Source organism: Abramis brama, assembly GCF_963993115.1.
Source record: "Abramis brama genome assembly, chromosome: 18".
Taxonomy (NCBI): Eukaryota; Metazoa; Chordata; class Actinopteri; order Cypriniformes; family Leuciscidae; genus Abramis; species Abramis brama.
Window position 1 is genome coordinate 10,026,439 of NC_139980.1, and position 12,933 is coordinate 10,039,371.

At 37.6% G+C, this 12,933-nt stretch overlaps 1 protein-coding gene across 6 annotated transcripts in view; it reads right to left on the reverse strand.

Annotated features, from left to right (window-relative positions):
* fryl (furry homolog, like) overlaps nucleotides 1-12,933 on the reverse strand; it is a 103,409-nt gene that overhangs the window by 72,083 nt on the left and 18,393 nt on the right. For 5 of the 6 annotated variants that reach the window (XM_084091470.1, XM_084091471.1, XM_084091469.1 and 2 more), the window contains exon 1: nucleotides 6,572-7,261. The exons of the other annotated variant lie outside the window; for it this stretch is intronic. In XM_084091470.1, coding sequence (XP_083947596.1) covers nucleotides 6,572-6,779 — 208 coding nt within the window. In that variant the 5' untranslated portion in view covers nucleotides 6,780-7,261. Of the gene's footprint in view, nucleotides 1-6,571; nucleotides 7,262-12,933 lie in introns of those variants that run through there. 6 annotated transcript variants of the gene reach the window in all.

A 12,933-nucleotide genomic window follows, 5' to 3' on the forward strand; every position in this document is an offset into this window, starting at 1 on the left:
TTTCGAATGAATTAATCTTATTTATAGAATTTAAAATCTTTTTTTATTTATGTAAGTATAAGAACTCTTTAAAATAATTGCACATTAAAAAAATGTATTATAACAATTGCATGAAAAGAATTTTAAATAGGCTATATAAACTAATACAGCTTCTAAAACTTAACAGCTAGTAAGTAAGAGGAATAAAAAAACAAAGCTGGGTGTTCAGGAGTCGTTACCAAACGAAAACATTTCAGCTGAATCACAACACCATCAGCAGCAGTGCAAGCTAGAGACCGCAGTACACTGCACACCTTGCCAAGAACAAGCACACCTGTCAGCACCAAAGCAACAAACACGCACTCCGCAGAGAAAGAGAAATTATTGCAAAGTGGTGAAACCCAGTGTGTTCAGAGAGAAAGAGAGAGAGAGGGACAGTGGACGTGCTAGCCTAACATTTCCACTGATCACACCTCTGAGTCAGCAGAGACACTCACACACATCAGCGGCAGATCTCTATAACACCCTCCATCCCAAAAACTGACAAAACACGGCTAAACCGAGGATGCTGAGTCATGAGAGTGAAGGAAAGAACAAACAAAAAGAAACAAAAGGAAGGAGGAAAAGACGACAAGAGAGACATACAAAAAAGAAAGAACGAACAAGAAAAAACAACAACAACAGGTGAGACCAAACGGATGAGTCTAAAGGAAAGAATGAAAAAATAAAGTAGGAACAAATGAAGGATGGAATGAGCAAAAGTAAAATGAAAGAAATAAAGCAGCAATGAATAAACAAACGAAAGCAAGCAAAACAACAAAGGAGTGAAAGGGGAGCATATAAAGAAGGGAAGAGTGAACAAACAGATGGCAGCGAAAGCATGAACAACCAAATGAAAGGGAGCATAAGAGAAATCAAACAAAAATGTGAAACGAAAGAAAATAAATAAAAAGGAATGAACAAACAATCAAAATGAAAAGTTAGACGTAAAATAGAATGTGAGATGGAAAAGAAGAATAAATAAAGAAGAATAAAGCAGCAAATAGGGATGCCTGAGATTTTTTGCAGCTGATACCGATCCCGTTCATTCAAGCTTTATATGCCAAGTAATAATTAAGCTCTCTGTTGAATGTCATGCAGTGTGTTTTTTTCCAGGTAAGTAATACCACAGACATTATTTACAGTAAGGCTATAGATTGTTGCTTTAATTGAGAATCAAATAAATAAGCACAACAAATATTAATTTTACAATGAACATTTTAAAAACAGGCCTTTAAAAACAGGGCTTATGCAAAACTATCCATATTAGGATACTCTAGCTTATTAAAGAACCTAAAAGACGTAATATCAAACTAAACATAATTACAACACATAAGGTGTATAAACATTGTCCAATATGTGGCTGAGGAAGTGCGTCCTTCCATCCTACGTCCTACTTAAGTAGGTAAGGCAGGATTCTCTTTATAAATTCAAGCTTTTCTGCATTTTGGGAGAGTCTATTCCTCTTTTCATCCAAAATATATGCGGCTGTACTAAATAGTCGCTCACCATAAATTGTATAATCAAGTGTATAGGAACTTAGTTATAGGAACTAGCCAGCAGGGTGGTCCCCCAAGAACTAAATGTTCCCCTAGGGCCGTTTTCCTGGTTGTATTTCCTTGTTGTTGTGACTTTTATTTTGACGACACGGCGGACATTTATTTTGACGGCACTGAGAATGCTAGTCAGCGTACACTAACGTCACTGGTAGTTCCTATAGTGCTGGGTTAAACCCTACACTAAAGTAGGAGCTAATTTAGTTCCCTCAAAAGGCATTCCACATTCCAGAGCTAAAATCATTCCCAGTTCCTGCGGTGCGAACAAGCCAAAAAGCGGGTACTTGCAAAACTATGAAAAGGTTCCTCCGGTGCGAAAGCCCTTATGAATGCTAAGGATATGTGCGTGCGTTCCAGGTGTGTGTGCTGACTGTGCTCAGGACCAGTCAAGTCAAGTCAAGTCACCTTTATTTATATAGCGCTTTTTACAATTCAGATTTTTTCAAAGCAGCTTTGATAACAGGAAAATTATGCAACAGAGTTTGTTTCTAGAAGAAAATAGCCCAGCTTAAGCAAGTTCAGTGATGGTTAATTTTTGTTGTAAAAAAGTTATTAATGTAGTTAATTTATATATCTAGCCACTCTGGAGAAAACCGTGATGACATCGTCCAGCTCAGATCATCAATTCACGATCGGTTGGTGAATTAGGCCTATTTTAGTGACTGCCATTCGATATCGATCTGCGGCCAATCAATCGGAGCATCCCTAGCAGAAAATGAACTTACAAAATAAAGCAACAAAATAAAGCAAAAAACAAACGATTGATGAGGGATCGATTGAAAGGGTAAATAAAAGGAGTAGAAGAGTGAACAAAAAAATGAGAGTGAAAGAGTGAATGAACAGGAATGAAAACTGCAACAGAATGAAAGAGGGTGGACGAACAATTGGAGCAAAAGAGAAAGCAAACAAATATGACAAGAAAAACAAGAAAATGAAAAACTTAAACTAAAGTGAAAGAACAATGGAAACAAAGGAAAAGTTAAAAATGAAAATGAATGAGAAATAAAGCAGCAATGAACAAACAAATAAAACAAAGAAACAGAATGAATGAAGAGCAAACAAGCAAAATGGAGTGCAAAGAGTTAAAGAAAAAAAGAAAGGAGGGTGATAAATACAATTCATTGCTAATGAACTATTTATATTTTGTCAGCTTTGTACATCTCATATATATATATATATATATATATATATATATATATATATATATATATAGAGAGAGAGAGAGAGAGAGAGAGAGAGAGAGAGAGAGAGAGAGAGAGAGAGAGAGAGAGAGAGTGAGTGAGAGAGTGTGTGTGTGTGTGTGTGTGTGTGTGTGTGTGTGTGTGTGTGTGTGTGTGGCTGGAGCACTACTGTGTCTGTTTGAGTGTGTGATCACTGATTCCAACCCTGGCCTGGAAAGCCCTTGAGGACCAATATTAGACGCATAACATACTGCAGAGTCGCCATATCCTTCCTCTTCCTGCATACGGCTTGTGTGCATGCAGCAACATCCAGAGCAGAAACACAATAATCAAGTATATTTGTATAGCGCTTTTCACAATACAGATTGTATCAAAGCAGCTTCACAGTATTAAATTAAAATAAAATAATACAACAAGATTTGCTTCTAGTGGAATTCATTGATTGATAAAATAAAATTAAATATCCCCAAAATATCCCCAACTGAGCAAGCCAAAGGCAACAGTGGCAAGGAACCGAAAAAACTCCATCAAGTGACCTAATGGTGTCCTAAAACTCCATCAGGTGACCTAATGAATAAACAGAGGCCCCATCAAAACACCTATAATATTAGCAGCAGCAGTGAACAGAGCAGGTGTGTTTGTGTCTGCAAAGCTGCCTTACAGGTGAAGAAACAGGTTGAGCTGGGGACGGGCACTACCCAACCAAACAGAAAAATGTTCCTGCTAAACCAAAGAAATATAAATGGTAATGCTGACTCATTCATAACAAATCAAAGTTGTTAATGAGAAAGAATATGCCTCTACACCTTTAGGGTAGGATATGATTGATTATTTGTAAATCTATTATTAGTAACTGCAAATGAAAACTGTTAAATAATAAAAACAATCAGATACTTATGAGGGTTTAAAATTTCTATTTAAGGCCAATAGAGTTTAAGCCTGTGGTACAAGAGCTGTTTGTGTAACAACTAATTTAATGAAAATTATCGTCAAGACAACCATTTCATTATTAATTATCAGGACTTTGCGCTGTGCAGAGAACTTGAATTCTAATTTTCAAAACAGCTCATCCTAACAGCAAGTGATTAAATACTGCATTCATCATTAAACTGCAAATACTTGTAAGTGTGTGTGTGTGTGTGTGCGCCTGTCAATCAAATGCAGAGCAACAGAAAGGGAGTGTATTATGATTAAAACAATAATCATTGTTAAACATCCAATTTAAATTTGAAATCACCATAATGAAACATTAAATCCTAAATGCAACTTAATTATGCATTTACAGAACATTCGTTTATTTACAATAAAAAAGAGACTACTTTTAAACCACTTTTGCAGACAATGTATATCATACATACCGTTAAAGTTTGGGGTCAGTAAGCTTTTTTTTTTTTTTTTTTAAGAAATTAAAACTTTTATTCTGCAATAGAATTCTCGATTTCAAATAAATGCTGTTATTTTAAAATTTCTATTCATCAGAAAATGTATCACAGTTTCCACAAAAAAAATTAGCAGCACAACATTATTTCAACCTTTATAATAAAAATAATAATAAAAAAAAACATGTTTCTTGAGCACCAAATCAGCATATTAGCATGGCTGCTTTGTCATCACAGGAATAAATTACATTTTATAATATATTAAAGTAGAAAACATTGTTAAACAAATGTTATGATACTTCACAGTATTACTGCATTTTTGATCAAAGAGACATCCTACTGACACCAAACATGAACGGAAATATAATATATATAATTATTTTCGTATATTTTTTGAAGGCAAGCATTAATAAGCAAGATTCATAACATCATATTAATTGACATATTAATTCAATAGATTATGTGATACTGAGTTGCAGCTCTATTTACTTAAAAAATATAGGGAACTCAAGAACATGAACATGTCCTGGCTGGTACATAACCCAAACCCTCACCTGAACACGCAAGACTCATCAATTTGTGGAGAGCAAGGTGTGGTTTGGTTGCAATGTAAACACACACACACACACACACACACACACACTCTACTACCTGTGTATTTTCACTTATCAACACACACTAAGAGAATCTCAGCCTTCGAAGGATTCAGAAAAAAAACTCTTTTGGTCCAGTTTGAACTGGTGTTTTCCACCATATTTGAATGCGTGGTGGTCAATTTGCATTTTGAATGCAGAGTCACATGCAGTGATGCAACTTCACACTCCCCACACTGTTTTCCTGTAACCAAGGAGCTGACATACCAAGAAGAGTGGTCGTAGCTGGATCAGCCATGAATGACACACAAAGATCCTCATGTATCCCCATATAACCCTGTACGGGAGGCATGTTTCAATACATTTATGGTCACAAATTCATTCATCTGCTTCCTGCAGCCAAAGTATGAGCACATAAACAAACACTGTCTTCCCTGATTAAATGCAGCACCGTAGGGCAACTTAACCATTAGTCTCTCTTCACAGAAGGAACGACTTCCCTTTCACACAGGCCCAGTCTAGGGTCAACCTTGATTTCTCTTCTAATAAATCAGTCTACATAGTTCAAAATGTCAAAATAAAACAACAATGGGAATTTTACTTCATAATCTGATAGATTTCCAAATGAAACAGGATATGGGACTGGAAAAAAGATGGGGTGTGACTATCTCCATTGGGATTTGAGTAGATGAAAGGATCATGAAAAAGTGGTCTATATATGACATGATGGTTGGTGGGAATTTTGATGAAAACTTGAAAATTTCCTTGGAATAGTATGCAACAATGAATCATTTATAACAAGACTGGGCACTTCAAAGGTCAATTTTGATGTGACAGCGACGAAAAAATGAACATTTCATGAAAATTATGATCGCTGTGACTTTAAAAAATACATTTCTTTTTTTCTAAATGTTTATTGCGGCATTTTTTATTATTTTTAATCTAGAAGTGTAATATTTCTAGTCTTATTTTAATATTTTGCTAGACATTTTTATGTAATTTTCTATTTGTCAACAAATTTTCATAACAGTGTTTTAATTTAAATATTTTCATTATCGCTATCACTACCTGAATTAAAAAAAATGCCCATCCCTAAAATGCACTGTATTTCTCCAGTTAGCAACAAATCAATCCTAGTCTACATGCACTACTGTTCAAAAGTTTGGGGTCAGTAAGATCTTTTACATTTTTGAAATAAGTAGCTTATGCTCACCAAGGTTGCATTTAATTGATTAAACATACAGTAAAAAACAGTAACATTGTGAAATATTATTACAATTTAAAATAACTTTTCTATTTGAATACATATTTTTAAAAAGTGTTTTTTATTTCTCTGATGTCTGTAGGATCATGTGACACTAAAAATTCATCCAACCAATAAAGTCAGTGTGATGAAATTATGAAATAATTCAGTGATGAAATCTAAACACTCAATTACCCAGAGCTCCCTGCTTCAGATCAATATGGATGCAAAAAATTAATGACAGAATGATTGAGAGATCAAGGGCAGTATACTACATGCTTTATGCATTTGTAATGTTTAAAATGGCTCTGATCCTATTAGATTTCGGATTTTGTAATAACTCTTATATTTGAATAATTCTCACTTTAGACTAACCGATGAGCAACTTAAGACTTTGCAAACGGTTCGGTTACACAAAGTATTTGCTTGTTCTCTCTTGTCTGCGATTAATCTTATATCAGAGTCCAACTATAAACAAAAAGTGCAAACACACACACACACACCTCGCACACACACACACGCCTCCTAATCAAACAGTCCTCTCTTTACTAGAGTTAAAATCATGTTTCAATACCCATCCCTTCATCTTTCTTGGTGGTACCTTTGGCACGATGTCGTTGAAGACGGACAGCCGGTCGGCTGGTTGGACTGGATCCGTCTTGTTCCTCTTCATTGGTCTGCGAAACCAGCCGTTTCATCCTCAGCAAGCGAGGGCCAGTCTCCCTCGGCCACACTCCCCCCGTGTCCGTTGCCTGCAGCCCGCCGTCCCCGGAGATGACCGTGGGAACGAGGCTCTTGAGGAATTCCATGTTTGCACTGTGACACTTTCAATCCAGGCGCCTGTGCGGGTGCACAGTGACGGCCCTGCCACCCACCATCACCTCTGAGAAATCAAGCCGTCTGTGACTGGACAGACAACTGCAGAATGTCTCCACCCAGGCAAAACCACAGCTTGTCAAACTCTGACTTCACTGCAGGTTCCTCTTTGTCTTGTCAGTTTAAACTAGAAGTGTCTATATACACAACAACCTAGACGAAGTGCATATGATCTCTTGTTGCAATGCAGAAGCTATTGGTGGTAGATCCAAGACGACAAAAGCTGGAATGAGGTAAAAGCGAGCACCTGTAGATCCAGCCGCTGTGTTCTTCAACCCTCCCGTATTCCACATGCCACAAGCCAGCTGTGAGCACTTTCCAAAACGAAACCCAAAGTTCACCTGAGCTTTTACACAGCGAGAGACCAACCTTACTACCTGTCTGTTCATGCAGGATGAACTGAACACTTTGATGTGATGACAGTAGGCGGAGCATTTCAGCTAGAGTGCATAATCTGGGCGGAGCCAGGACGTGTCCAATGGGAGATAACGTATGCCTGGGAGAGCGGCCAATCAAAACACAGCTGCTACCAACCACGCCCTGATGTTTCTCCTTTCTGAAGGAAGGGAGGAAGACCCATCCGTCTGTGATTGTGAGGGAGTGCATAACGAAAAGTGAGAAGGCGTGGCCTCTTCATCATGCTGCTGCGCTCTGATAAGTTTTTTATCAGGTTTTAAACTAGAGCTGCTCTTCACATCCCCCCTCTCTCACACACAAACACACTATCTATAACTTCCCTTACATATTTCCCCAAAAAAAGGATAAAAAATAGCTCAGAAGGCATGCTGTCAAACAGACAAAGTGTCTCACACCCACGCACACTGACTGCTGGTTTCACTTCCAGTTTGCAGCAGGGCAGCGAGTGAATTAGTTTAATGTGAAATATTTGATCTGCTTGACTGCTTGTTGATACACACGTATCTAACTTCACTTAAAAACACAAACATGCTTATATGGTGCTTACTTACTATTTGGACAAATAAAGTGCATACAAGAGAGCTATTTAAGATACAAGATACAGATGTTTTCTACTTGACTGGACAAATGTAAAGTGTCCTGAGGAATATCAATGGAAATGTTCTTGTTGGGAGGCATTTTGCATATGGCAGGCCTTTGCGCTGACTCACTGTAACATTCAAATGAGCAGGCTGCTTTTGCTGAAAATGGACGTCATAATAATGACACTAACTCTTACTGTGCCTTCAATACACTAACAGCACCACTGACATAACACTCTTTGGAAGAGCGTGGAGTTGTGGAAGATCACTGATATGCAAAAAATTTGACAATTATAACCCTTTCCAAAGTGATGTTATCAGATAATAACACACAGATCACATCATGAAACATTTGAAAGTATATTAAAATAGAACAGTTATTTTAAATTATAATATTTCATAATATTATTTTAGTTTGTAATGTATTTTAGATCAAGTAAATGCAGCCTTGGTCAGGATAAGAGACTTCTTTCAAAAACATTTAAAAAAAACTGAACATTTGAACGGTAGCACATTTATAAATATTGTATTTGGTTCTTGCATTATATTAGCCTATATCACACATGTGAAGGACAATTTGGCCCTAGTCAAAATAAACAGCTTCTTTCAAAATACAAAACATCTATAGTGCCACCTGGAGGGTAGAGAGGAGCTCCAGGAGGAGGAAATGACCTCAGCACCATACAGAAAGTTCTCTGTTTCTACTGTGGCCTAATATAACCTCATTCGTTCAAAAGACTCATTGCTCACATAGACAGACAGGACAAAAAAAAGTGTGCACAAATGATTCATAGGAAGTGCTCACACCCTTTAGCTCCGTGTGAACATGTCAAGCAAACCATGTAATGTTTCAGTTCCTTAATGTGTGAGCAGACAAAACATATGTGCAAAGATTGTTATTAGTGGCCCAAAAAAGTCTCTTAATCTCTTTGTGTTAGTGTTACAAATGTGTTACCCATTTCTGGCAATAACACCCTTTGATATTTAGTGACCAACAAATTAATAGTGTTACATAAGCTTTAAGTAGAATTAGAAGAATAAGTTCAGACTGAGGTGTGTGCGTGTGAGACCATGCCTTAAAGGGGTCATGAACTGGCTTTTTTAATTTTTTTATATTGATGTCTGAGGTCAACTTATGACGTTCGCTTGGTTTTTATGGGCGTGCCGCATTGAAGACTTGGAAGCAAACACCCACTGCTATGAGTGGATAACAGTTTTGCATATTATAATGAGTTTCATGTAATGTGCGAATCGGTGGGCGGGGCTAAACAGGCAGTGTTGAAGTAGGCGTTGATCTTCTTCTGCGGAGGCGGTGTTTGATACCCTTTGACGTCATAGATCCCCCCTTTGAAAAACCTGTTGTTCGCTGTGCCTGGTGTCAATAACAGCTTTTATTGGACTAACAAGGACGTTTTCAGTTCTGAAACTTACAGGATATTCTTATAGTATGATGACCTCTTATATGTCAAAAGCTCAAGGAAAATTTGATTTCTCAGTTCATCACCCCTTTAAATCTCTTTACAAGTCTGCCCTCTAGGGGTGGCCAAAAGCAATACTGACAAACCTCAGGAAGAGGTAAGAAATAATACAGAAATTTTATAAATCAAATGTAAAAAAATAAATAATAATAATTAATTAATGAATCACTGCATAGCCTTGTGTATTAAGTACAAATCAATTCATTATTATTAAAGCTATAAAATGTATTCAGTCAAGAGCAGTGAGTGATTACCTCTTTTCTTTTGGTGTTTCTTTTAACACAGCAGCAGGTTTATTTATAATAAGACCTAATGTACGGATCTAACAATGTTACACATCAGATTAGCCCCATCAACCCTTTACGTTCACTTCAGGCATAACCGACTATGTTTACATCAATACATTGAAATAATAGTGTGTATTTGAGCATTTAAGGGCAATAAGAGATCTGGATTCAGGGTTGCATGCTATCTGAGAGAGGTGGCTGTCTGTGTGTACGCTTTGGGTGAGTGTCAGAGTGGGTAACGCACGCATTGAGATCTTTTTCGTGGCTTATTGCGCTTAATAACGCTGTTTAACATAAAGCACATCTTGCACTTTATTTTCACATTCAATCATGTTCTTTTCGCAAAAAAAAACGAAAAACGATGATATTCCACAGCTCTAATTGTTATTGAAGCATCAACCAGAGATGGATTATTTTTTCTGTTTATGTTCCACAGAAGAAAAAAGAAAAAGAAAAAAAAAGTAAAATACATCTGTGATGGCATTTTCATTTTCAGAGAATTTTTATTTCTGGGTGGAGTATCTCTTTAAATAAGAAAACGGTGGCCATAGGTCAGGGGCTCAGGTCAGCACCGATGGCTATCACAGTGCACCCATGAGCCTGTACCCAGCCCTAAGGGGCCTGCAGTCCAGGCGAGCATGCTGGAGAGGGAAAACAAAAGAGAGAGAGAAAGAAAGAGAGAAAGAAAGAGAGAGGCCCGTAGATTCAAATCAGTGCAGGAATGTCAGAGGGGAAACAGCATGAACAATGCTCAACAAGGCTCTGATACAGCAACACAAAGACGCATATGGGCAAAACAGGAAAACCAGCTTTCACAGTAAACTGAAGACGAAACTGTTCCTGAATCAGTGCTTTAACGTCAGAGAGAGGCAACGCTGAGAGTCTCTCTAAATAACGATTGGTTCAGGATCGGTTTTTGACCTGTGTGACGATGCAGTGATCTACGATCTACACCAGCAAGGCACCACAAGTCCTGCTATTGTATGAACACGCATCTCTGCTTAAAATCTCTTTTCTTAGGAAATAGGTTTTTGCTCAAAACGGTGTCGTTGCAGATTGTTCCTGATTCATGTTTCCTGTCTTGTACAGGATGCAGTTTTCAGCCACAAAATGTTATCTAACGATTCTTTCCGTTTGTGTTTTATTACACCCCTCCATCTCTTGTTGTTCACCTGCTGCTCTGTTCATGGACTTATTGGTTTTGGTGTTGATTGACATTTCGTTTTTTTTTTTTCTGAGGTGCCTGAGCCGTCATCAGTCAAGAATGTGAGAAACACATACAAGAGGTCAAGGATCGAACTTGTTAGACCGGTATATCCCCTTAACCCGAAAGTGATTTACAGTGGATTAACTGAACTACTCAAGCCCAGTGTTTCCCCTGGGATTTTTTTCAGGGGGGGTGGTAGACCCCCCGAAACTACTAGTGGCGCGGAGCAGGCGTGTTACAGATACGTGGTGGGTTAGGGTCACAATATTTATAGGTATTTAGCAGTGATAAATTATCTTAGAAGCACATGATTGACAGTTGTCCAGCATCAGTCTTACATGGCATGTTCAACAGATGACCAACTGACAGGAAGCTGTTACTCGTTGTTCTCTCACACACAGAGTGTTTCTAACTAGGTCTTTACTCATCGCTAAAACTCACCTCATTCACCTCACTGGCTGACTCAGGGCTAATCTGTTAGAGAAACATCCCACACAGATTCGACACTGATGAGAACTCTCTCTAGTTTCCATATCTTACAGGGGCATCCAGCCACATCTATGCTTGCAACAAAATGCCTTTTAAATAGTACTGATCTGGTATTCTCAACTGCGAATACGCCATTTTTATAGGTTGATTCCCTTCAAAAGTGTAAACATTTGGCCTGTGTAGCGTCATTAAAAAGTTGAAATCAGAATTGTTTAATAGCAACAAGTATGCTATTCGAAATTCCGCCATTGTTCTGTTTGCTTGAGCAACCTGATAAAAAGCAACATTGACTCAACCACAGATGTGGAGGCGGGACTATCTGTTTGTCCAACAAATGGTAGACTGCTAAAATCAAACATTATTTTTGCAATTCCGTTCAGTGGAACAAGTACATATTTCAACATTACAAAAAGTCCTGTTCTCACCAACAAATAGTCAGCAGACTCAGCACATGTATTTGGTCTGATTTACAAATGCGTAAAATGGATAAAATGCAAAAAAAGGTAGAGTAGGGCTGCCCTTGACTAAAGATTTTACTAGTTGACTATTAGTCGATAATTTATGCGATTAGTCGACTAACAGCACATGTATATTAATAAGCCAGATCATAACAATTGCCTATACATAGCCTAATAATCAATGCTCAAGTGCACACGTCAAGCTTGCCACAGAGCACCGGCAAAAGTAATGATTATGAATGTGTTGTGAAAAACAGCAAATTATTAACATTTTAATAATTTATAGATAAACTAGTGTTTTCGGTTGCAGTGATGAAGTTGACGATGCTGACCTGTCCTCTCCGCAGTAGTGCACGCACCTATTTGCACATTCCATAACATAATCTGAGAATATTTGTTTTCCATTTGAATCGGTTCATTTAAAAATAGAAATTTCAAGCTTTCGATAGATGTATTTCTCATTTCTGTGAGGAAAGTTCACACTGAGTAAGACCAAAAATGAGAGTGCAGTAAGATCGCTAATAACTTCCACACTCCGCACAATTAATTGAATATGCGCCTAATAATAGGTTACTACTAAAGCCAGAAGCCATGTAAAGTTGCTACTAATAACATGTTTAAAATGATAAGCCATATTTGAGGTCAATTTTTTCCTGCACATACTATAATTACCACAAGGACCATGAACAAGGTTAACAATGTCTCTCACAGACTGCGTGACTTCACCACAAGGTTTTTTTTCTTCTTCGACAAACCGACTAATAAAATAATTGGTCGACTAAGCCTCTTCTAATCGACTAACGATTAGTTGACAACTTTGTTTCTGACAACAGTCAAACAGTATTTATTTTCTAACAATTTTTGTATTCGCTATGGTGTTTATCAAACCAAGCACAGCGACAGTCGGTTCCAGATTCTTCCTCTGCCATTTACTGTTTCAGCGCCACCTAGCCGTAGGTTTATGTAACAGCAGCATTGTGGGTATGTGACCAAAAGCGCAAATCTTATTGGTTGTCCAGATTTCTTCCCAGTGCAATGTAATGGAGATTAGAACACCTTTAAATTCTGTTGCATAAACAGTATGTGAATGTTTGTGTCAGTCTGAGCAGATGCATTAACAGCTGTTCATTCTAATTAAAATGATATCACACCAATTTTCGCACAGAACTC